General features: G+C 49.2%; 1 protein-coding gene across 8 annotated transcripts in view; it reads right to left on the reverse strand.

The window, feature by feature from the left end:
- RBM44 (RNA binding motif protein 44) overlaps window positions 1–26007 on the reverse strand; it is a 2201010-nt gene that overhangs the window by 324549 nt on the left and 1850454 nt on the right. For all 8 annotated transcript variants that reach the window (XM_085645048.1, XM_085645052.1, XM_085645050.1 and 5 more), the window contains one exon: window positions 15965–17348. In XM_085645048.1, the coding sequence (XP_085501174.1) occupies window positions 15965–17348 (1384 nt within the window). The remainder of the gene's footprint in view (window positions 1–15964; window positions 17349–26007) is intronic.

A 26007-nucleotide genomic window follows, 5' to 3' on the forward strand; every position in this document is an offset into this window, starting at 1 on the left:
CCTTCACTCTGAACAAGCAGGACCCAAAGGTTAAGTACAGCAATGCAGCCAGAACATTGGGAGAAAGACCTCAACCCCTAAACCAGACATGCCTTCTCATCGCCACAGAAAACCCTATTGCCTTAGCCACAGAGTCCACCGTGTCTAGCCCAGATTGAATCACTTCACGGGCAGCCGTCTGAGTATCTGTCATAAGGTCAGAAAATTGCCCTTTGGTAATTTTGGTGACAACCTTTATAGCCAAATCCATGAGGGCGTGAATGTAACATCCCAAACGACGAGGCATTTGTAGACTTCAAGGCCATACTCCGGCATGAAAAAACACGTTTTGCCCGACTGATCCATCTGTTTTGTATTATCAGCAAGCGTGGTTGAAAAGGACCCAGCGGATAATTTAGAACAAGAAGAAACTTGGACAACAAGGCTTTCCAGTGAGGGATGAGAAGATAAAAAAGCTGGATCCCCAGGAGCTACATTGTAACTTCTAACCACCGTCCTGGAAACTGCAGAAGACATTGGCTTCTGCCAGACTTCCAAAACTGGCTCCATTAAAGCCTTATTGAAGGGCAACAATGGTTCCGATGCAGAAGCTGAAGAATGGAGAACCTCAGTGAGGATATTAGACTTCAGTTCAGCTGTGGGAAGTAGTACCTCTACTAAATCCACAGCCTTACGAATAACCGCGTGATATGAAGTCACCTCAGGAGGTGGTAAATCCTTAGGTGACGCCAATTCCCACTCTGGGGTGGTATCCAGACCACTTGCTTCATGTAATCCCTCAAACTCTGGGTCAAGGTCCACAATTTCCCTTTCTTCAGCTCCCTCATGCTCCACTTGGTATTCTTCCACTTCCTCAAGCGTTTGAGCCTCTCTCGGAGATCTAATTCTCTGTATTGGCGGCGCCAGTGAATTTTGAGCAGATGGTGCAAGATCGTCCAAAGGAACCGGGAATATGGTCGGCTGAGGTCGAGCTGCTGCCGGATTGGATCCGGATGGCGCTGGAGATGAACAATCCAAAGGGCCACGACACTATTGAAAATGCAATGCGCCGGCAGCCTCGGCGCCGGTGGAGGCCAACAAGCTGGAGTCAGAGGCAAAAAGGGCATGAAAGGTGCCTGCAGAAAATGAGGGGGAAACCCATTAGGAGAGTATTCAAGTGGACCCAGGGGGCTGGAAGGCACACCAGATTAATTTGTAGCCCATGCAAAAATTTTAAACATAGTATTAAAAAAATTAGAAGAAGGATCCGATCCAGGAGTCGGGAAGGCTGACTATGATGGATCCGGAACAAAGTGCTCTTGATCTGTATGTGGAGGCACCAAATGTGGCTCTGGCTGTGGAGTTGGAGTTTTCAGTGCCGGAGGTGGAGTCGCAGACCTTGACACCTGAGGAGTAACATGAGTCGAAGGAGTAACAGCCCTTCGTGCTGGAGCCAAACCTGGAGAAGGTTTTGCCAATATTTCTTCTTTGCGACGTCGTCTTGGACTCAGAAACACTGACTTCGGAGTCACATCCTTCAAAGAGAACCATGGCGCCGCTTCTTCTGTTTCTTGGAGGATCTCGAAGTATGAGGCGTCATCGAGTTCGACCAAGTTCGAGATCTCCTGCGACCCCTATTCTGTCTCTGGATTTAGCCATAAATAACTTGGCCTCCTTCTCCTTGAGGGTCATCAGATTCATCCGTTTGCACAAAGAACATGCCCCAACGTCGTGATCTGAAGACAAACACCACAAACAATCATCATGTGAGTCAGTGATGGACATCTGACCCCTGCATTCCCTGCACAGCTTGAATCCCGACTTTCTAGGAGTCCTCCTCTTCAAAGGCTACAGAGTCTCAGCAACAGTATCGAAGAAAACTCCTAGAAAAGCAGAGCCTTGGAAATTAAGCATTGACGGAGTGAAAAAAGGGAACGGGCGTCAGCACGCCGTGGCCTTCTTATGGCTCCGATGACATCACGCGGAGTCGCATGCTGAGCCATTCCAGTGTGACATCCTCATCGACGTGGGAGAGCTGAGGAAAGAAGTTTCTGTGGAATGCTGTGCACTGGGGTAATTCAAATGGTGCGGAATCCACAGGCAGATGTATCTAACAGAAATTCCAATATTCCACAGCATGCACAATCGTAAAGGGGTGCATGCATGATGGCAAGCTCCTAAATGAAAAAACACATGCAGTCCTCCCTAGGGGACTGTACAGCATAGGAGGCAGAACTAAAGGCCCTGATACTGGCAATGTAAAATACGGATCATGGATTCCCCACACTTATAGTGTGTGATTCGTATTACTGTGTTGAGTCATACAATGAATACATTCACTACAGGGGGCCAAAATGGATTTCAAGATTCAAGGGTTGCACAATAAAGCACAAGATGCTTTGGGAACAGGTGGCAAAGCTGAAAGAGTGCTTGCCACGGACATATGTAATACACACATTGAGTCAACAATTTGTTGCTGTTCACGTTCCAGGGAATTCCATGGCCGATGAAGCCTCTAGGGCAACAGTTCGCATTGCTGCAATCATGCTTTCTAGTACGAGAAGTACGAGTTACTTACCTTCGGTAACTATGTATCTGGTAGAGACGATTCTAGCCGCAGATTCCTTCACGTAGAATTATCCCCAGGCGTGAGACTGGATCCGGAAACTTTTTGCCACAGCATCCCTGCGTGCCGGGGGCGGGGCGACACCACGCGACTCCGCCCAGCCATCACCTGCATGCGTGACATCAGCGAGGTCACTTAAGACCCGCCCCGGCGTACCCACATCAGTTTTCTTCGGAGAACTTTTCCGCACCACAACGTGCAAACACCAGATAAAAAACTGTGGGAGCATGGAAACAGTTTGCGAAGAGCAGAAAAATTGGAAAGAAACTGTGACTAACATCACCACCAGGGTAATGCCAACACCGCATCCCCAAGGGCAGGGAAAGAAGAAGAACAAGCAGAAACTTGCACAGCCACCCTGCCCGCACAGATAACCTCCCATCCCTGTGCCCCGAAGGCAAGAACAGGCATAAAAGGCACGTAGGAAGCCCACCCCCCTCATCCTGAGCAAGAAATGGTACCAGTCCCAAGACAGACCGGGACAACAAACCTCCAAGCCATCCCTACCTAGAGGGCAACCACCCACAAGGGACAAGGGCAAGACAAGGCCAGATGACCCTTAATCAGAGGATATTCAATGGAAGGAAGGGAGGGGAGAGAGGACAGGGATAGAAAGCAATCCCCCTCCCAAACCTGGAGAAGCCAGAGCAGCAGGGCACCGGAACCATATCCTCCAAAGGAAGAATAAACTGCCCCCAGACAGAGCCACCCATCAAGAACAGGGAAGGCACTCACAGGAGACACAGCCCCCCACCGGGAGGTGAGTACCGAAGACCAACCCAAGGGTCCTCGCAGAATAGGGGAGGAAGGGAGGGCCGTGAAGGAATCTGCGGCTAGAATCGTTTCTACCAGATACATCGTTACCGAAGGTAAGTAACTTGTACATCTGATAGAGACTACTAGCCTTCACGTAGAATAGATACCCTAGCAATACCCCCTGGGAAGGAGGGTCTGCAAAAGGACCCCACCAGCCAATGCAGAACAGAGGGACCCACAGGGGACCAGATCTATGGACCAGGTAGAACCTTGCCCCTGCCAGGCCAAGGGAACCCCCACAAGCCCAACCCCACCGACCCCAAGGGGATGTAGGAGGGAAAAAAGGCTGAAAAGGCTCGTACACTCACAGCAGAGGAACCAAGGGCAAGGGCTGAGAGGCCGAAGCACCCCACTCGGCAACATAGCTTCCGCCGAATGCCAAGACATAAGACGGAAGAAGAAGCCTAGAGAGCCCAAGGAAACTAGGGAGAAGAAGGTGAGCCCACTCCAGATGGAGAGCAGCCTGCGAGCCAGAACAATGCCGGCAGTCAAGGCCAGAAGCAAGAAGAACAGCCCGAGACCCCAGGAAGGCCCAGTAGGCGACGCCTGGCAAGGCAGAACACAGGTACACCCCAGACAGCAAAACGGGAGCAGGGCAAGGAGGAGAGGCCTGGGCCACCACCATGAGTGGCCGCACACACGACCTCAGGAAGAAAAAGCAAACTACATAAACACCATGGAGAACGGGTACCCGAAGGCGACCAAAACCCTCCAGCAGAGCGCAAGGCATATGACAGCCACCATAACCCCACATAGGGCACGTGAAGTCCCAAGATATGAGAACCTTCTTTGGAAGAACTTCTGCAGCAGAGGAAGAAACAAAAGAACCACAGGGAAAAAAAGCATCCCCGCTGCAGGCTTGACAGCAGCCCAAGCAAAGCAGAAGGCCCAATCTCAGGGCCAGGTCTGCGCAACCAACTCCTGCAGAACTCACACACAACAACAAAAGGGCCGTCCAGCGGCAAACAATGCCAAAGTCCCAAGGAAGGACGTAAGCGGCCAGAAAAACATACTCCACAACTATAAAAGCCGGCCTAAAAAGGCCCAAAAGCAACCGTAACTCAGATGTCACTGAGAAGGGGACAGAGAAGGAGGAGGACGGAGCACTGCCAAGAGCCTCTGGATGGCGGAGTCGGTCGGGGCATGGAACAACAGAATGCCATCAAATGGGAGATCAATGAGCCTCTCCCAAATATTTTCGGGGAAAACGCCGTCGCGAAGCCAAGCATGGCGACGGAGAGCGACCGAGGAAGCCATGGCCCGGCCCAGTGCCTCAGATGTCCAGAGCGGAGCGGAGAATAAACGCCGCAAGCTCCCGGCCATCCAAGACATGATGCCGCAAATCCACCTGAGCAGACTCCTAGGACGCTGCAGACCCCAGAGACTCAGCGGAGTCCCACAAACAAGAGGCGGCCTGAGCCAGCACACACAAGGTATTAAGGGCCGAGCTGGTTGAGGCGAAAATGTTGCGTACCCAAGTGTCCAGCCAGTGGGCCTCTCTGGACGGTGGAGCCAACAGCAGTCTGCAAAAGGGGGCTGGCGGCTGAGGGGTGAAGGCACATGCATGTCGGGTCACACGGCATCGGAAGGTGCCGATGCCGAAGATGCAGAGGCACCGGGTCCCCGGAGGCACGACGCCTCCAAGCCCCCGTCAAGGAAGAAAGGAGAGAACCTTCAAAGGGAAGCAAGATTTCCCTCCCACCAGAGCCCTGGTGGAGGACCTCCAACAGATGGTCCGCCGGAAAGTGAGCCACCGGGTCACCCATGCCTAGAATGCCCACAGCCGTGGACACCGCGTGAGTGAAGGCCGCACCTGCATCCGTAGGGTCCCGTGGTGGAGAAAGCAGCGCCTCCGTGGGCGACGGCTGCAAACTAAGGCGGCCGTCCCCGAGGCCAAGCGGGGCGGGCACGGGCCAGACCTGGATGTCAGAAGGAGCCAAAGAATGAGGGACCTGCCGCTCTTCCAACAAACACCTCTGCCTCAGGAAGGGCGGGGAGCCGCACCTTCGACGCCGGTGAAAAGACACCACACGGCGACCATTCTCTGGGGAGGACGATACCAAGATGCAGTCTGCCTCCGGAGAAGAAGCGTTCGAAAACGAATCCGCGGAACGACCCGCGTGCGGAGTCCGCTGCTTGAGGGAGGACACCGGCAAAGGGACCTCCAAGTCACCCCGCACCAGAGACCGGAGTAGAGCTGGAGCCGCACCGACCCCAGAGCGGCGCCAGCCCGACCCCTGCCGAGGCAACCACCTGCGTGGCGGAACGGGATGGGCCCGGGGAGGGGCCCGAAGCCCTCCGCGGCCCAGAAGGAGGCGAAGGTCGCCCGGCAACTCCTGTGGCGGCGCCAGGGACGATACTACCTCCGACTCGCCCTCCAACGAGGCAGCCGCCTGTGAGGAGGTACAAGAGGGGCCCGGAGAGGGGCGAGGGGAGGACGCCGACCTGGAGAGACGCGCCGAGAGAAGTTTCATGCGGCGGTCCCGCCGCAACTTCGGCTTCAACTTTTGGCACGCCACACAATCTGTGGTGACGTGATCCTCCCCATAACACACCACATACAAATGTGGTGAGGGTCCGTCGCCGACATAGGACGCCCACAAGACGTGCAAGTCTTAAAGCCCGAAGGCATTCGCACACTGTTCCACCAAAAAATAAAATGGAAGAAAGGGGGGCCTAAACAGGTCCGTAGCAAGGAACGGATACGTGTTGCACGCCGAAAAGGAAAACATTGACGTTGGCGCGCCGGGGCGGGTCTTATGTGACCTCGCTGTCGTCACGCACGCGGACGACGCCTGGGCGGAGTCGTGTGGTGTCGTCCTGCCCCCGGCGCGCAGGGATGCTGTGGCAAAAAGTTTGCGGATCCAGTCTCATGCTTGGGGATAATTGTACGTGAATGAATCTGCGGCTAGTAGTCTATCAGATTAGACAGACATCATGGAGGCTGTCAATGCTGCGCGTGACACACACCTACTGAAAGGCTTTCCACTCAAGTACTCCTGCAAGTTAGATGAACAAAATATACTGTATGCTCAAAATCCAGGAGTGGGGTATAGAGGTTTACCAAACACGGATTGCAGATCGGGGTTAATACTAGCTGTACATGGGGGTCTGGGTTCAGCACACGCAGGGATGACTGTTACAGTTTCATTAAGGAAGCAACGTTATTGGTGTTGAAGCCTTACTAAACAGACCAAGGCATTTGCCCTCAAAAGTGACATCTGCCGGCAGATGAAGGGCTCCACCATAGCACGTCCACCACAGACACCTCTTTTGATTTCTAACAAGCCTTTGGCCTGTGTCTATTTGGATCAGTTTGGTCCCTTACAATCTGATGGGGCTTACAAGTACATCTTGGTGGCAGTAGATTCATGCTTTAGATTTCTGTGGGTATGGCCAAAGCGATCAGCTGAAACCCAAACTGTTATCAAGGATTTGCAAGTCTTCATCAGGAGATATGCAATTAGCAAACTACATTCTGACCAGGGTCCTTACAAAGATGCCATGGGAAGTTTGGGTGTGATCTTGCAGTACTTCTCCCCCTATCATCCAGATGAAAATTAGATAGTTGAGTGGAAAAGCGGGGACTTGAAGCAGTCCTGAGCAGCAAGGGTATTAGGTTCGAGTGGTAGTTGGATCAATCACCTGTATGGGGTCCAGAGGGCACTCAATAACATGCCAAGAAAATCCCGGGGGGGTTTGGAGGGGGGGGGGGTCCTTACGAACTTCTGTTTGGTGAAAGAATGTAGGTGACAGTCCTCGATGCTCTGAAGCACAACTTTTGAATTAGGTTTCTGAAACGACAAGCATCATCGCACTGTGAACTGAGGGACCTGTTCTTGGTGAACAGTACAGCAGTTCCAGTTCCGGAAGGAAAAGTGTGGGACAGAGTATCGTATGATGTTTGGTCCTATTGAACCTTTACAAATTCCATATTTGTTTAAAATCTCTTTGAATTATATCATCACCTCTAGTACTATCTCTGATGATTGGGACATTGAAACTGTGCATAATGTGCATGCAGATCTACAGCAATCAGCTGCATTTTCAAGTTGATTAATTGTATGATGGTATATCTAATTTTGGTGACATGTTCGGTTATAAACATTATGGTCACCATTTTTTACACAAAGCTAGTATTCCACGCGCTGTTTGCAATTACACTCAATGGGAGCATTGCCCAACACTGCCAAAAGGTAGTTCAACAACATTTACACACAAGTGTGCTTATTATTCTGGTTTTGACACATCAGACTCTGCGTCTTATTATTCTAAGCTTACACCTACACCACCAAATAAAAATACGCTAACAAACACTAAGTCGATATACTCTGCTTCCTTTATTTCCCAACTGTTTCTAGAGGGTTTAGACTTCTGGAAGACACCATAGACACAATTCTGTCAGGTTCAGGGAATTTAGGCCTTATTTAGAGCATGCCTCATACCAGATCAAATAATTTTCCTGAATAAAACAGTGCAACAAACTTCCTGTGTTTGAATAGCCAAAATGAAGGATTTTAACATACCTCGCATTCCTGGGTTCTCACGCTTTGAGAATTGGCAGTACTTACACTTCAGTGAGGATACATTAGACACCATGATACGTAATGGAGCTTTTAATTCATCAGACCCCAATTGGAAGGGATGGCTGATTTGGCCTATGGATACAAATGGGTGTCAATCTAGATTCCTGGGTAACGCCAAAGGGTTTAGAGTTAATACACCTGATCACCGATATGTACAAACAAAACACTCTGGGGTGGTGACATCATATAGTGTTGAGAAGTTGTGCCTGGATTGGCTAAAAACGTCAACACTCTCTTAAGTGAAGTAACACTTGTCCCTTCTTTCAGAAGGCATGGATCTCAGGAATTTTCTATAGGTCCCCGGAAACCACGTCAAAAGCGTTTCTTGCATGGAATATACAACAAGCTGTGGAAAAGTTCTCAACAGGGAGCTGCTGAGAAATTGCCCGAGATCAACAGGGTTAATTTGGAAAAGGCTTTGACTGTGGTTGACAACGGTATGATCACTTTATCATCCAGAATTTATTCACTGGGAAACATAGTGTCCTCTGCGATTGACATTATACAGCAAGATATGTCTATTTTACAGCATGGACAGTCAAAATTACGGCCCATTGTAATACTGAGTTGGACTTTACAAACGCTACCTACTGGTCACCTGCCATGGCCTTACATCAATAGTTTGAGTCTGTTTTCTGCATACGATTTAACAGAAAAACAAAGTAATGGCACACTGAGATGCGAAGTATGCTATGTTGGACATTGAAAAGTTGGACCAATTACCTTTCACTGAGGCAGAGACGCCATCCACAGACTGGATAATCCATGGTTACATCACCCTACCTACCGGTCACAACTTTCGAATTCCAATATTGTCTCCAATACCAGCAGGTAGGCAGATATGAAGCAGTAGGGGAAGGTTATGTACATGAGTACAGGGCGTTACCATTCAGATTTAGAGGCAGGATTGGGGACGCAGAAGTTTTCCTTAGTGGTTCCGACTGTGACGATACGTTAAATAGGTCCCTAGTTTGCAAAGACAATTCTCTTCATGGGGCATGAAATGCTTCAGTTACGAACTAAGCCTGTTATCTGAAGGGTTCCCCGGCTGCTGCGATTCATCCAGTTTTCAAGCCGCTCTCAAATGGGAGCTATTTGATGCAGAATGATCAAGGTTGCTGTGGAACGGAACCGGGTATCGCTTATCTGGGGACGGTTAATTCCATAGTCACTTGTTGCACACAAGTATTGTTTCCACCTACCCTCAAAGTTAGGGAGGCAAGGCTATGGGCTTCGATAAATGTTTCCAACATACGCTTTGATTCTCTGAGCAAACTTAAAGCCATGCTTTTCCAAAAGGATGTGGCCTTTACTTTAACCAGAGACATATTTGATCTCCAGGTTGCAAGGTACTCGTCTAAGATACAGACACTACTCCACACTAACTTCCAACGGCATTTTGGGGAGATGGTCCACCTTATCTTCGACATGTCTCATATGAAGGGAATAGTGCACTTTCTGGACTTGTTAGCACATTTCAGACAATATTTAGAGTTAAACCATCTTTCATACACTCCGTGTGGGGAAGCATTTTTGGAGGGCTCCTGCTTGTGGCAGGAATTCTGTTTTTAGTTTTTCCGCTCCGCAATGTTCGGCCCAGTTCAACATGGAATGGGGACAGCACTGCTTGTTTGCAATGTTGTGAGTGCATGGTACACTGCTTTGGCACACGTCAGCTTCGATAAATTAATGAGCACTAGTTCTTGTCCCTCACGCCCGTTTAGCTTCCCTGTGTACAACCTGTATTCCGCTGCCTGCTATGCAGCCACTAATGCATTTTGTATCTATGCCTAGTGTAGGATCTGCTTCACATGGGTACCCCCACTTTTTGCTGGTGTTTCACTGTTTTTCGACCTTCGTCTGGCTGTGGCCCTGCTAATCAGGACCACAGCCTAGCTGCTTCCTCTCTAAAATGGTTTCCATGTACATTAGGTACATATCCAATTGGATTCTGGAGTGCCTTATAAGCCCCTAATATATGGTATACTATGTACCTAGGGCATAGGTACCTCAGAGGCCTACCAGGGGCTGCAGCATATATCATGCCACCCATGGGAAGTACTCCAAAATGGCACCACAGGTCTGCTACTGCAGCCTGGGTAAGGGTGTGCTTGCACTCCTTATAGTGGTATAGGCTACCTATATCCACACATATATACAGACACATATAAACCTATAAGCCACTCCCATGGCAGGCCTTGACAATCCTGAAGGCAGAGTGCTTGGTTTTATGTGAGAGTGTGCCCAGGCATGAGCTGAGCCCCTCTGCAGCTTTCAGAAATACTTCCTTATGGCTGTTCTGTGATACAGCCATACCATATACTCTTAAGTGCATTATAACCTTGTGGTAAATGCTAACTTTGGAATGGCTGCATCAAAACATGTGTTTGGTGTCAAACGCTTTGGAATACTACCCCCCCCCCCCGCCAGTTCTGGCAGCGGGGGTAGCATTCCACCCTTCTAGAGGGAGAGACACGTTCACACTGGCTACACCCGGTAGGACTTTCCTGAGCCCTGGCATCACAAAATGGATGCCTCTGCCACAGACACGGGTCTGGCCTCCTGCTGCTGACCGAAACTCCAGCAGGGGAGGCCTGGACAATAGGTTTCCTGTCGGAGGGCGGTGTAACCACCTCCCCAGCCAGGCAGATGTGTATTGGGGCTGGGCGGGTGCACTCTCTGGTGCTTTGAAGTCCTGCACTGGGGGAACGTTTGCTGTCCCTGTGCATAGCCCAGTTCAAACCGGTTGCAGGAGCTACCTGCCCCTGCTCTGGCGTGAAACTGGACAAAGGAAATGGGTGTAACCACCCCTCTTTCCAAGCCCACCCATAGGTGGGGCCTTAGACTTAGTCCATCCCCTAAACATTACTATAAGTATAGGAATCCAGTCCCTGCGAATTTAGATTACCCTGGACGAAACTCTGCAACATATATCCTGGACCTTCGACGTTCTATCCTAACTAGAAGACTGAAGAAATCTCCCTTGGGGTCAAGGAGTGACTCCCCTGCTTGGTAGGCACCAAAGAAGCAACTGACCGGTCTGCATCGCTGAAGCTCCTGACGGACGCCGAAGTCTTTGCATCACCAGAGGTGGATTTCCAGACTTCCCCGAGGCTACCCTGAGTCGACAGCAAAGCTGATGCCCGTGGCTATCGTGGGTGACGTGGAACCGTGACCCCTGGACACCGTGAACTTATGCAGCAACACTATCTTCCTGGTCCTCCTCGAAGTTGGGCTTTGGGCTCCGAGTAGCCCCAGCCTTGAGCACCTCCTGCACCGATGATAGTTGGCCTCCACTGCACGAGTGAACAGTGGGCCAGCTTCAAGTGCGACCGCTCGAGGCTCCTTCGCGATCACTAGCCCGTTGGCTAGCAGGTCCCCACAAAGGAGACTCCTCTTCTACTTGCGCTTTCCTGGTTGCTCCAGACGTGTCCTGACTTACCCTCGCTGGGTGAGTCCCTCAGATCTTGCTGGTCTGCACCGCAGTCCTTTCTCTGAATTCCAATGACTTGCCGTTGCCAAGGCTTGTTGGGTCCATTCTGGTCGCCGACACCACAGCACTCGACAGACTTTGTGGGACAGCTCAAATCCAGCTCGTGGACCTCGTCGACGCCGCCTGGACCTTGTGGCTGAAGAGTCCAGACACCCATCAAATCACCTGAAGCACCTGACATCTGTGGGCATTGGTCCATCCTGCCCTTGGTCACTGGCAAGTGACCCAGACTCTGTCCCCTCTGCTTTCAGGTTCCTTCCATCCTAGATCCGGGCTTGGATCTCTTCAGACACTTATCCTCATCATGGCAGCAGCAGTTCTTTGCAGGCTCCCATTGAAATCGATGATGCAACCAGACACCAAAAGACAACTAGGCACCCGGCTTCCCTGGGTGAGGTAACTAGAGTACTCCGGTGCTCTTGTGGGTGCTAGCCCTAGAACTGCCTAAGTCCAAAAGGGTTTGGTCCTGACTCGATTAGAAGTGTCCCTAATCTTTAAATTTCCAACCGCGACATTGCCCATAGAAGATAACGGGAACCCACGGTTGCGTTTACACACTGCATACCGTCCCCTATGTCACTACCTTGGATGGTTCCTTGGGGCCACAGCGATTCTACAGGCTCTAGGCCTAGTGTCTATTCCAGTCGTGGTTCTAATACCACTTCTTTGGTATATGGTTTGGTACGCCCCTAGGGCCCAAACGTGTATTTGTGCTATTACTGATAATTGCTGACTTGTAAACAAAGTACTTCGAACTCCAGTCTCATAAAGAGACTAGAGGGGTGTGTTTATCTTAAATACATATATTTTGAAAACATACCTGGTGTGGTTGTCCTTTCATTTGATCATTCAGGAGATTATGGACTGGTAAAACAAGCAACTTTACATTCCTTCAAAACTTATCCTGAAGGCTGCTCTCCATAGCTACCACTAGGATAGCTTTCAATAAAGGTTGTCTTTAACCTATCACCATGAGGGGTTCTTTGGACTGATACAAGGTGCCCACTAGTACCTGTGGACAGCATATATCAGGCCACCTTCACACACCTAGGATCACAATCAGTTGCGCCACTGGACTTTGAAGTACTGATGGACCCCTTAAAGGCCCACGGGTATTGTTCTCCCCAGAGTAATCCAATGCTGATGAATGCATTCTTCAAGCCACCCTGGGATGCTTTGGCTCCTAGTGAAACGGACACCGGCTCAACAATACGCTTACAGGATGCAGTCCCTTCCTAAGCAGCTACAGTGGGAATTGGACCGAATCACCTTTGTGCCATAAACCTGCTTCGAGGTACGCCTTTGAGACCTTCGTCTGCGTAATGTTGTGTCTACCACTCAGAACACAAACAATTGGCTTTTCCTTGTGGTCTATTTTTTAGAACGTAACGAAAATGGATCAACAGCTTTTTGCTTTACTTTTCTGGGCACCATAGCTTTCTGAGTGCTTGGGATTTCAAATACGTATACAGACTTTTAAAGGCTTTTATGAATATTCTAAAGGGAAGTTTGCTTTGAGATAATTTTAAAAACAGTTTTAGATCTTTTTTTGTTTTAATTATGGCCTGTGGGTTTTTTAGATAGCTTTTATATATCGACCCTTAGTATGAGAAGTGGGTGTTATGTTTCGGGGTTAGGCCCATGTAGCGAAGCTGCTCATTTCTTAGATTGTCCACTTTTTCACAATAACATTTCTGCACTGAACTTTTGCACATATTTTCATGCACGACAATGTTGGATTAGTTACTCTGAAACCACTTAGTTTACACATCTAGTTTTGCGCAACATTATAACGATGCCTCGAACATCATGTACAAGGGCTTTTTCCGCACCTTGTACAAATGTCGTTCTATCTTCATCCCTGGGCGACGGAGCTATTTACATATCCATAACATTGCTAATCTACAACGGACATTGCAAGGCTGTTTCTATTATAAATAATGAGCATCCGGATAGATTAGCAGAGGAGGCACTTCAGCTGACACTGAGGGTCCCTGCATGCTGAGACTTCACCGGCAGCGGTTTGACATCTCGTGAGGGGAGTCCAGTTTGTGACCAAGACAGGGTCCTTAATTCTCTCCCGCCAGGTAATGGGATTGGATCTTCCATTGGGGAGATTCGTGGCTTTACACCTACATACACTCTAGGTACACTTAGAGTAGGGTTTTGCATAGTAGGAGTACACCTGATTACTGCCTTGCTTACATGCCTGCCTATATACACTGTTTGAACACCGTGGTAGAGCTGTACCTACTATTTATACTTTAGGGGCTTGCAATCACTTTCATCTGCCTCTGTCTAATGATTATTGCAGCACATGTTTTCTATACAATAACATTGGTTCAATAAATATATTGAAAAAGTCCCACTGTGTATTCTCTGTATATTTCTCTGAGCACTAGTGAGCACAAGTGACTGAGTGAAAGGTTCTGATCTGTTTTCACGATTCCTGAGGTGCCAGGGTTGTCATGTTCAGTGGTTGTCAGAAACCATTTGCTCCCTGGTAAGGTTAGGGGGTTTACAGTGGCACTGTGAGCTAGCTGGTCTATAGGCCACATAGCCTGCGGCGGTGCCCTGAATTAGTCTAGGCACACAGTGTACGTTGTCCAAACAAACGCGCAGGTCCTAAAGATTAGTGGGTACTACACGACATCTTAACTCTTGGACCTTGATGTCGAGTGGCAGTGAGACTTGGAGCGAGAGGTTGTTCGTGCCTTCGACCATAACCAGGACCACTTCCTTGATTTCTGTTGGAGCTCAGCAACGCCGAGCTTGGTCCTATGATCTTCTATTGGCTTCCAGTTTATCTTCAAGCAACTAGAAAACGACGTGGTGCTGTGATTGGGATCAAGACACTATAGGCAGACGTCATGGGTGTCTGTCACCAAAATTTGTCACAACACGGCTTTAAACTGATCATTTTAGGGCCCATATCCCTACATTGGGATAGAATTTAGTGAGGAAAAAAATCATTTTCCTGGGGAAGGTTCTGTCAAACAGATTGTACTGCTGGTTCGAGATCTATGTTGTAAGACAGGAAAAGAAAGGAACTGATGTCAGAATGCAGAGGTGGCAGTCTTATAGTGGCACAGACACCACAACCGGAACCAACATGGCACCGCACACTGCCAACTGTCAAAGTGTAAGGGAACTGCTAGTAAAGTTTCCAGATCCAATCTGGTGCCTGGGAAAAATTCACAAGGTGATGAATCTGCAGATCAGAAATCCTTAAGCGTAAGTGGGAACCTCGGATATCCAGAATCGAAGGGGCAGAGCCATCAGGCAAATGCTCAGTACCCATAGAGCAGAAAAAAGGACCTAACCATGAAGACAACATGTAAGGGCATATTAAGCATTGAAGTAAGCGATACCCCAACACACAGGCAGACATTTTACATTTGCTGAGTAACTGATCCAGTCCACTTCCACGGCTAAGGAGGGTGTCACAAGGGTGACAAGGAAGGAGGCATAGGAGTCGCAAATATGGGTGATGGAAACAGTACTAACTTTGCTCAATTACATGAACACTTTATTGAATGCTAAGTTACTTGGATTCACCCTGGACTCTAAAGGAACACACTGACAAAAGAAATTAAGATGGCCTGTACCAGCTTTTAATTCAAAAGAAAGTGAAAGCATTTCTTCCAGAAAGCAACTTCAGGACCGCTGTAAATGCTATTCTGCTCTCGCATGTGGATGGTGGTAACGCCCTGCAAAATGGCCTTCAGGACTCCACGATGCCACCATTAAAGGGTATTCCACATGCTGCAGCAATCTCATCCAAAGCAGGGTCAGATGACATTGCTGCAATTCTGATGGCACTCCACTGGTTCCCTTGCTGACCCATACCATCTTCATTTGCGTCTTTTAGAAAGCCATCACAATCGGCACCCCCACTTAACTTGTACACAAGCTCACAATCTCTGGTGGCTCATGTCACTACCAAAGCCAGGACACCATCACACTGCAGACTAAGTATGAAAAAGAAAAAACAAGGCAGAAGGTGTCTTCCAACGATGCTTCCCGAATATAGGACAGCATTCCCATAACCAGGAGGATCGCATCAAAGCTGCTTCAATTTAGGGAAGAGTTGAAAACTCACCCCTTTAAAGAACACAACATCACATGCATTAATCACCAACATCCCAGCTATTAGTCTTATCACTTGTTGACTTTATACTTCTCTTTGATCCTGTACACTTGTACAGCGCAGGGCTGCCTATTGACTTGGTTCTCTCTGTGGAAATACCATATACATATGCTGATTCATGCAGGAAAGTTTGAATATCTATTACCCGGTAGAAAGGCATGCCCTTTACTCAACAATCTATCCATCAATGTACCACACATCTATGTTTTACCAGTGAATACAATAACAACTTAGTGACATTTTATCTGATTTGACAGTGACTTTTAAATGATTTACATTTTCTGCTTAAATATTACCTAAATGTTATGGCTTACCATTGGTGGTCTTGATGATGGCTGAGTCACTGGCGCAGCCGGAGAGGCAGAAATAGTACTGGACAAAACAGTACAGTCTTTCCCATTGGCACAGGTAGTGTTACCACTTGCAACAGTTATTTGAGCTGTAACAGAATTATTTAGTGTAGAAGAGAATGGAATGGGGCAGGAAAGGGTATTAGTTGGTAAGGTACAACTGGTTGATGTCCTGACAGTGATAGAAGTAGGGTCACGTTTTGCCACTTTGGAAAGTGGAGTGATAGAAGCCATTGACTTTCTAAGTCCTGAGGCAGTGACTCTCACTTTTGGGAGAGCCATCTTCCTAGGTTTGGAGATGGAAGGGGTCACAGTTGTTGGAGCTACAGAGAAGCTGATGTCATTAGAATATTGCGGGGCAGTAATGGCCCCTTTAGGAAGGGAGGTGGAAGAATTGGTAACCTGAGAGGAAGTCAGGGGACTTTCGGTTATATCTATGAGGCCAGGGAAACTGCAAGTGTTTTTGAAAGGTCCTAGACAAACTGCTTGTGTAGCAATAGAGGGATGATTGCTGTCTTTAGAAGGGGTGGCAGAACAGATTGCCTCCTTGGTGGCGGAAGTAACTTTAGTACTTGGGCAACTAGTTTGCTTTGGTGAGGTTTTGACAGAAGTAATGTTGCTTGAAATTGTGGGAGAAAAAGAGTTCACTGACCAGGAAGCTTGGGGAAGAGAAGGATGTTGCCATGGACAATTGGTGAATCCATGCCCTGGAAAGGGAATTTGGGTGGAACTGGCCCCTGGCCATGGGCCCTGAGAAGTGTTGGATCCTAGCCAGTTATAGGTAGGAGGACTATTTATCATCCAAGGGCAGGCATTGGATGCAGGTACTTGCCAACAAGGGGTAGGATAAGAGCCAGGAATAAACCACGGAGGTGGAAAGGAACTGGGCACCATTAAGGGAGTGGAGTTGCAGCTGGCTACTTTCCAAGGGAGTGGTGTAGTTTTCACAGGTCTAGTGTCTTCAGTCAAGTTGTTCACATGAGAAGAATTTAGAGCAGTGTCAGAATTTGGAGTAGGTCCAGTGGAAATCAATTGTTTACTTGGACATTTGTCTTTTGCTGGCATTTCCTCAGGCAGCTTAACATGTATTGCAAGTTTGTGGGAGTCCTCCAACGTTGGCGGCCTCAAAGGGGAGTTGGTTTTTAAAGACCGACTTGGGTTGCAGACTGTGGCTTTTGTAACCATATTTTTTTCAAGTACATGGTGTTCTGACTGTGTCACTGCAGCATGTTTTTTTGCAACATTTATGATACGAATTCTGATTCCTTTTCCATGGATTACTTTCCCATTCATTTCATCCACAGCTGTCTGGGCCGCACAAGCAGTGTTAAAAAAGATAATGGCATAACTAGAAAAAAAGCACAAAAAAAATAATTAAGATTAACTTTCTTTTAAGAATTGTTCCAAAGTTCAAATATATAGAAACTGGGAGAAAACATGTTTTCCTGTTACGCTGTAATCACTCCAATAAACAGTTTGAAAAATTGCCATGTTCTGCCTTTCACATTTTCTGCCACATCATTCTACAAGCATAACAGCCATGCACTTTTCAAGGTAAGATGGGGGTCTAAGTTCTAGGGTTTCAGACATGCGGGGCTTTGATGTGGTATTCCAAAGGGCAAGAGACTATAAACAATGGCAAATTAGAAAACGAACAAGTTACTTACCTTCGGTAACGATAGATCTGTAAGAAACATAGGTTAGTTATAGATTCCATAACTTAGAATTACCCCCATGAGTCAGACTGGATCCGGAACGTTTTTCGTCAGCAGCAGCTATGCGCGTCGAAAGGTGGCGTCGGCCGACTTCGCGTCAGTCGTTGGCGTCGTGGTCGCCGGGATGACGTCGCGGGAGTTACTTAGACGCTGCCCTCGTGCACGGACGTGAGTTCTGTACACCACTTTCCGTGCCAGAAACGCAGAGCCATGCAAGACACTGACCACTGGTGCACAAAACTAGGGCCCTGAAAGGATATCCTTAACCATAGAAATTAGTTTGCAGAACTGGGAGGATGGGTAGGGCAGTGAGAAATCTATAACGAACCTAAGTTTTACAGATATATCGTTACTGAAGGTAAGTAACTTGTTCATCCGAAAGAAACATGTTAGTTATAGATTCCTTACCTTAGAATAGATACCCCAGCAATACCAACCCCGGAGGTGGGTCTGCGAACCAAGATCACACTAGAAAGTCCTGGAGAACAGAACAGCCAAAGAAGCAGTCTCTGACTTGACTGTCAAGGCAGTAGTGTTTCGTAAATGTGTGCAACAAAGCCCACGTAGCTGCCTGACAGATGCCATTCAGAGGAACGCCTCGTCCCAAAGCAGTAGTTGCTGCCGTCGCCCTGGTAGAATGGGCGCACAGCCCCACTGGAGGCTCCTTCTTCGCCAGAGAATAGCAGGCTTTGATACACAAAACGACCCATCTGGAGATACTCTGCTTGTGTACTGCCCGACCTTTCTTGGCACCCACAAAGAGCTGGTCATCCACCCGGAACTGCTAGGTGCAATCCAGATAAAAGGAAAGCGCATGTTTTGGGTCCAGACGGTGGAGCCTCTCTCCCTCTTTTGAAGTATGCGGAGGTGGAAAGAAGGCGGAAAAGTAATGGTCTGCCCGATGTGAAAGGTAGTGACCACCTTGGGCAGGGAGGATGAACGAGTCCTGAGAACTACCTTGTCCGGACGGACTGACAGGAAAGGAGGCTTGTATGAAAGAGCTTGGAGCTAACTCACTCTTCTGGCAGATGTGATGGCTACCAGGAATGCAGTTATAAGCATCAGAAGCCTCAAAGGACAGTTGTGAAGCGGCTCAAAGGCAGCGCACATTAAATAAAATAAAACTAGATTCAAGTCCTACTGAGGCATAACGAAGGGAATAGGAGGAAAGAGATGAGTAATGCCTTTCAAGAATCGATTATCAACCTGGGACTTAAAAATAGAAAGATGATCTGGAAGCCTAAGGAAGGCAGAGATGGGCGAGAGATAGCCCTTGATAGTGCCCAAAGCAGAGCCCTGCTGGGCCAAAGAAAGAAGGAACAAGAGAACCTCAGAAAGAGGGGCAGAGAGGGGATCCACAGACTTTGCTGTACACCATGCCACAAATTTGTTCCACCGGCAGGCATCTACCGTTTTAGTGGAGGGACGCCTGACTGCCAAGATTACATCACAAACTTCGGGAAGCAGGTCAAGAGGCGTCAACTGGCGACGCTCAATCTCCACGCAAGGAGGTGGAGGCTGGACAGGTTCGTGTGGAGGACCGTCTCCTGTTGCTGCAACAGAAGATCCTCCCGAAGAGCCAGACTGGTCGGAGGATCGATGGCCATGTTGAGCAGCTAGGGATACCAGACTATTGGATGACTTGGGCACGGTTGCGCCTGATCTTCTTCAGCACTCTGGGCAGAAGCGGTATAGGCGGAAAGGCGTACAACAGACCGCAACTCCACTTGCGACAAAAAGTGTCACCTAGCGAGTGCCGCCTTGGCATTGCGCGCTCTCTTCGGTGGCAAATAGATCTAAGCAAGGCTCTCTCCACTGTCGAAAGAGACCTTGCACCATCTCCAAGTTCAGACGCCATTCGTGATCTATCATGCATCTACGGCGATCATGCATCTGCGGCGGAGTTCGTCGGCCCTAGCGTTCAGTGAACCCGCCAGGTGTTGAACCACCAGGGAAATGCCCTCATGTTCCAGCCATGTCTAGAGGCGGAAGGCCTCCTGACATAGGGTCCACAACCCCACCCCGCCCTGTTTGTTGCTGTACCACATGGCGGTGGTGTTGTCTGTGAACACCTGTATTACTCTTCCACGGACAGAGGGAAGGAATGAAATGCTTTGAGTGCAAGACGGATTGCCCCGAGCTCCAGAAGGTGGATATGGAGGCTGGACTCCGCTGGAGACCAGAGGCCTCTGATCACTGCCTCTCCCATGTGGCCGCCCCATCCCAGAAGGGATGCGTCCGTCACCACTGTGTGCTCTGTTTGGGAAGGGAGAGGGATCTGTCATTGACCCAATCCTGGTTCGTGTGCCACCACTGCAATTGTCAGGCACTGCCCTCTGAGATCTGGACGCAATCGGGCAGATTTCCCTGATGCTGAGCCCACTGGAACTTCAGATCCCACTGCAGAGCTCGCATATGCCATCTGGCATAGTCCACCAGCAGGATGCAGGAGGCCACGAGGCCCAGTAGCCTGAAGGTCATCCTGACCGAAACCCAGGATAGAGGCTGAAAGATAGGCATCATAGCCCAAATATCCCAGACTCGCTGTCCCTGAGGATAGACCCAAAACCGCGTTGTGTCCAGAACCACTCCGATGAAGAGGAGCTTTTGAGAGGGAATCAGTTGTGACTTCGGCACATTGATGGAGAACACCAGCGAATGCAGGAGGTCGGCCGTAGTCTGGAGGTGGGAGACGACTGCCTGGGGCGAGCCCGCCTTCAACAGCCAGTAATCAAGATAGGGGAAGACTGAAACCTCCTATCTGCGCAGATGAGCTGCGACCACCGCCATCACTTTCGTGAACACCCGAGGGGCGCTGGTAAGGCAAAAGGGGAGCCTGGTAAACTGAAAGTGCTCGTGGCCTACAGTGAATTGCAGGTAACGCCGATGGGCTGCCAGGACAGGGATGTGAAAATTAGCGTCCTGTAAGTCCAATGCTACCATCCAGTCTTCTGGGTTGAGGACAGACCAGACCTGAGCGAGCGTCAACATATTGAACTTCTCATTCCGGAGGAAGCGGCTGACGTTCCTGAGATACAAGATAGGACGTAGGCCCTTGTCCTTCTTGGGAACCATAAAGTAGTGGGAGTAACAACCACAACCTATTTCTTTGACAGGAACAAGCTCAATGGCTCCCTTGGCCAAAAGAGCCGTAACTTCCTGTTGGAGAAGGCACAGGTGATCCTCCAACATGAGGTGATATTGAGGTGGCATGGAGGAAGGGGTAGCCTCGAAGGGGAGGGAGTAGCCCCTTCTGACTATCTGCAAAACCGACCTGTCTAACGTGATGGTGCGCCAGTGGGGGAGGTGATGGCGGATCCTGCCACCCACTGGCATTTGATGGGTCCGATAGGTAGGACTAGGAAGGTTTGGAGGCTCCAGCAGAGGTGGGGTTGGTGGACTGGCCCACCTGCTGGCCCCGTGAACCACGGCGCTGGTTTCCACGTCCCCGGCTGCACGAAGGTCGGCGAACATGCTGCGGCCAGTGGCTCTGGGCGGGACGTAGTGGGGCACCCCTTCCGTAGCCAAGAAAGAGGCGAAAAGCCGACTGCACAGGGCGGTTGGAGGGGCCCAAGGACTTGGCAGTAGCCCGAGAGTCCTTAAAACGCTCTAGAGCATTGTCCGCTTTGCCAACAAAAAGGCGACTGCCATCAAAAGGCATGTCCATGTGGGTATTCTGAAAAAGCCAGTCAATCTCATCCAGGGATACGACGAAGGGCTACTGACATGGAAATCATCTTGCCCAGAGTGTCTGCAGTATCCAGCCCACAATGGATGGTAAGCTTCGCCGCATCGGTCCCAGCGGCAACAGCCGGGAGAGCACTGATCGGACCTCCTCCGGACACTGAGGCAGCACTTGTGCCACCGTATTCCACACAAAGTGAGAATAACGGCCCAAAAGACATGCGGTGTTTACCGACTGCAGTCCCAAGCTTGCGGAAGAAAAATTCTTCTTTCCAAGATGATCCAGCTTCTTGGATTCCCTCTCTGGTGCAGCGATAGGGAGGGTGCTCTTGGAAGTGCCCAAAAGGACGTCGGTAAGGGCCTCATTAAACGGCAGAAGGGGCTCCGAAGAGCTCGCAGCCAGCTGAAGCACCTCAGTCAGGAGGTTAGTCCTGACCACCACCGTAGGAAGCATGAGGTTGAGAGCCTCGCCCGCCCTACACAACACCACTGAGTATGACGCTCCCTCCTCCGTAGCCACTGTAGGAGGAGACAAAATGCCATTGTCAGGGGAGGTGTTTAGACCACTGGCATCCCCCAGTTCCTCTCTCCAGTCCTGCTCACAGTCTAGCTGATCGGTTAGAGGGTCACCCGACCCCTCCCAGTCCTCCTCCTCATCCTCTGGGTGCCAAACTGGCCAAAAAGGGACCCCAGGAGTGAACAGGGGCCAAGCACCCTGATCGGCGCCGGATCCGGGATCGGGTGACGCCGGTCTGGCTCTGGGTCCACATCAGGATGGGTGCCGGAGGAAGCAGCGTCTGTGGAGGTGTTATCAGGTCAACTGGCGCCGATACGGATCCAGGGCTGGATCCAAGGGGGGCCCTTCGACGGCCATTGGCGGAGAAGGCCTAGATCCCCCTACCAAGTCCACGGGGCCTGAAGGTGCACCGGCGGGTTTGGGCTGCCTAAAGATGGCGTGCATAGCCACGTAAAATTTACGAAGCTGGGCAGGAGTCGCCCCTGGTCCTGGGAAGGGAGGGAAGCCCAGAGTCGGCTCTTCGGGCTCCGCTCACGGAGCGGTGGGAGGGGCACCGCCCACATCCCTCCTCGCGTCAGCCGACCGACGGGGAGAAGTCGAAGAGCGACGATGCTTCTTCGTCTTCTTGTGCTTAGACTTATCTGACCCCGAGTGCAAAGACTAAGAAGACTTGGAAGAGTGATGATGGCTCCGCAACCGGTCCCTTGACCTCCCTAGCGACCAGGACCTCGAACGGCACAGAGCCGACTGTCGGCGCTCCCAGGACCGCTCCCGCAAAGCCTTCGGAGCCATTGACCGGCAGTCGGAGCACGACTTTGGGTCGTGGTCGCGCTCCAAGCAAAAGAGGCGCACACAGTGCAGATCCGTAACCGACAGTTGGCTACAGGAACTGCATGCCTTGAATCCGGGGATCCCTACGTGCAGCAGGAGTCGTAGACTCAAAAAAAGATCGACAAAAGTCGCTCAAAAAGATCAGTTAAAAAGTGACTGGAGGTACCGCTCTCTCCTGATCTGCGCTGGCTGGCGCGGAAAATGAAAGAACGGACATCAGCGTGCGAGGGCTGCATCTAAGTAGCTCCCGCCCGGCAACCACGACGCCAACAACGGACGCGGAGCCGACCAACGCCACCTTTCGACGCGCAGAGGTACTGCTGACGAAAAACTTTCCGGATCCAGTCTGACGCCTGGGGGTAATTCTAAGGTAAGGAATCTATAACTAACATGTTTCTTTCAGATATTTATTTTAGCTACCAAATATGGAAAATTAGCTATTAAAGATGGAAACGCCCCTTACTTGTAATCCTAGCTCTCATTCAGTATCATTTTATGCGATGGAAGTCATAAAAACCAAGTAGTCCCACTAAAAAGCATGATACTGAAGCATGGTTATTCAAAATATTTAAAGACAGTAAAAATATATTAAAAGACTTCCTTGGAAAAATCATTCTTTTGAAGGGTAAAAATGTTGTCTATGTAAAGAATAAATTGCCCAAATTTAATTTATTTTTAAATAAAAAGCACATTTAAATTTTTAAAAGACAATAATTTATTTCACTAGACTAGAAGGAACATTTTCTTACCTTAGGTAATGCCTCATCTGTTAGAGACAGGATCTAGCTGCAGAATCCTTATCTTAGAATCCTTCCCAGGCGCCAGAGTGGATCCAGAAATTTTCTCAGCAATATCAATGTGCAGCGGTAGAGGGCATCGAGCGACTGCGTAGCGACACAGTCTTCGGAAGGTGACATCCATGGACTCTATATAAGCCCTCCCCTGAAGCACAGATGTCAGTTTATTTGTGATCATTTCCTCATCAACAACACAGAGAGCAGTCTCAGGAAACAGTTTGCCAAAACAAGGGAAAAAAATCATTTATCAACAAGTACAGATAGACAGACCCGCAGTAGGATGCAGAACCGCAGTAGAATGCATAGAAGGGATCTAGAAGACCACAGAGCCTTCAGTTCGAGGAGCGGAGAGGATGGGTGGGTCAATAAGGAATCTGCAGCTAGTTCCTTTCTCTATCAGATAAGGAGTTATCGAAGGTAAGTAACCTGTCCATCTAATAGAGACATCTAGCCGCAGTTGTCTTATCTTAGAATCAAATAATCAAGCAATGCCATCCTTAGAGGAGAGGCTGCGAACCGACCTCACCAAAGATCCCCAAATAGGAGAAGCCAGTCCAAAGATAGAAGGGAAAAAAATGAGAGGTGAAGTAAAATGTTCACCGAAGGACTGACCTCCAAGAAGGACTATCGAAAGTCTGCAGGGAGTAGAAAGCCACAAGACCGTGAGAAACATGATATGTAACCAGTAACAAAGGCTGCCCCAAAAAGGGATGCAGCCTACGATTGGGGGATACAACGGTAGCAAGGACAATAGTCCATAGATTCCAGACTCAAACCCAATGGAAGTAGCATACTCAGCGAGCTCAGCTGCAGCAGACGAATAAAGAGCGCCCACCAATCGTCAATGAAACTATCCCAAGAAATAGATTTTGAAAAAAGTAGGCCTCGAGTGAAAGAATAATGGAGAAAATAAAAGACAACAATGAATGCTGAAGAGCATCTCTAGAAAAACAAGAATGGTAAGGAAAACGCTCTTACACTGGGATTCTTGATAGATATCTAAGGCATCCTCAGAAACAATGCAACGGAGATGCTCGTTGAAGAGAAGAAAGCAAACAGACAAGTGCAACCAATAAGGTTGAACCAGGACACCAAGAAGGCATAGGTAAAACGTAGCGACGTATACTGTATAGAAGACCAGACGACTATATGTGCAAACACACACATAGACATACCTGAAGTAAAAGACCGCTACAAGAGATCCAGTCAAGAGATCGGCATATACATGCAGAGACATCCACATGTAAATGTATATAAGAATAAATCTGCATATAAAAGACACAAAAATCCCAGCAGACACAAAAGGGGTACAGCTAAAGTATATCTGCCCCTCCGACGGTAACCCACATCCTCAGTAAACGGAGGACGAGAAGTGGAGGAACGAAAGATACTCCAAGAGCAGGATGGACAGAGACAATACATCCTGCAATTGTCAAGAAGACTTTACGACCGACAGAAAGACAAACAGCAACAAAATGGCACATAGGAGTAGGAAGTGGAAGGTATTACCTACTACAGGAAAACAGGGACAACTGTCCAAGGACCAACGCCACCGACAGAGGAAGTGTGCCAGCAGGCAGTAACAGGTGAAACTAAAAGAAACAGCAAGTGGAAGTCCACCATGAAGAAGAAGACTGCCATGGTGAAATAAAAGGGCTGGCAGAAACTATGTGCAACATTTGGTTGATTCCACAATCACACATTGTCCAACTCATAGAAACAGGTAAGAAACCTGAGCAACACTTCATGGAAAGATAGGACATGCCACAAGAAAAGGTAATGAAATACCCCTACCAGACAGGGCAGCCCACTCTCACCCATTCTGTTAGCTCTGGCCATGGAGCCCCTGGCATGTGTACTTCACAGTCATGTTATAGAGTGGGGCATTGGTGTGCACATGCAGCGGCACATAGTGTCCCTTTACGCAGACGATGCACTGATCTATTTGTCTGCTCAAGACGGGGCGCTCCGAGGCCCAGTTTAGCTCTTAGACACCCATGCCCAGATGTCGGGCTTGCGGGTCAATTGGGACAAATCTGTCCTATTCCTGATGTCACCCATTCCACTTGCACACAGGCAGCGACAAACCCCGGCCACACTTACCAGAGCATATGATACATTTAAATATTTGTGCACTTTGAGACTCTGCTCTGAGTGCTACTATCTCACAATCCATAACCACATACTTCCAGACAAATGAAGGGACGGCCACACATGCCGGCTTTGAATGGGATGCCCTGAAGGTCGTCCTTCGTGGGCAGGTCATACAGGCAGTGTACGGTACACGTATGACACTAACCAGAGGAATTCAAGGGCTAGAGGCCGATATGTTACACCAAGAGCGCACAGCCCCTTCAGACGCGCATATATTACCAGCGCTTGCTAAAACCAGATTAGCACATAAGGAAGCACTAGATAAATTGTGTGCTTTAGATCATAAACAATACTCTGCGAGACGGCATG

Source organism: Triturus cristatus, chromosome 3_1 (genome assembly GCF_964204655.1).
Source record: "Triturus cristatus chromosome 3_1, aTriCri1.1, whole genome shotgun sequence".
In the NCBI taxonomy this organism is placed as follows: Eukaryota; Metazoa; Chordata; class Amphibia; order Caudata; family Salamandridae; genus Triturus; species Triturus cristatus.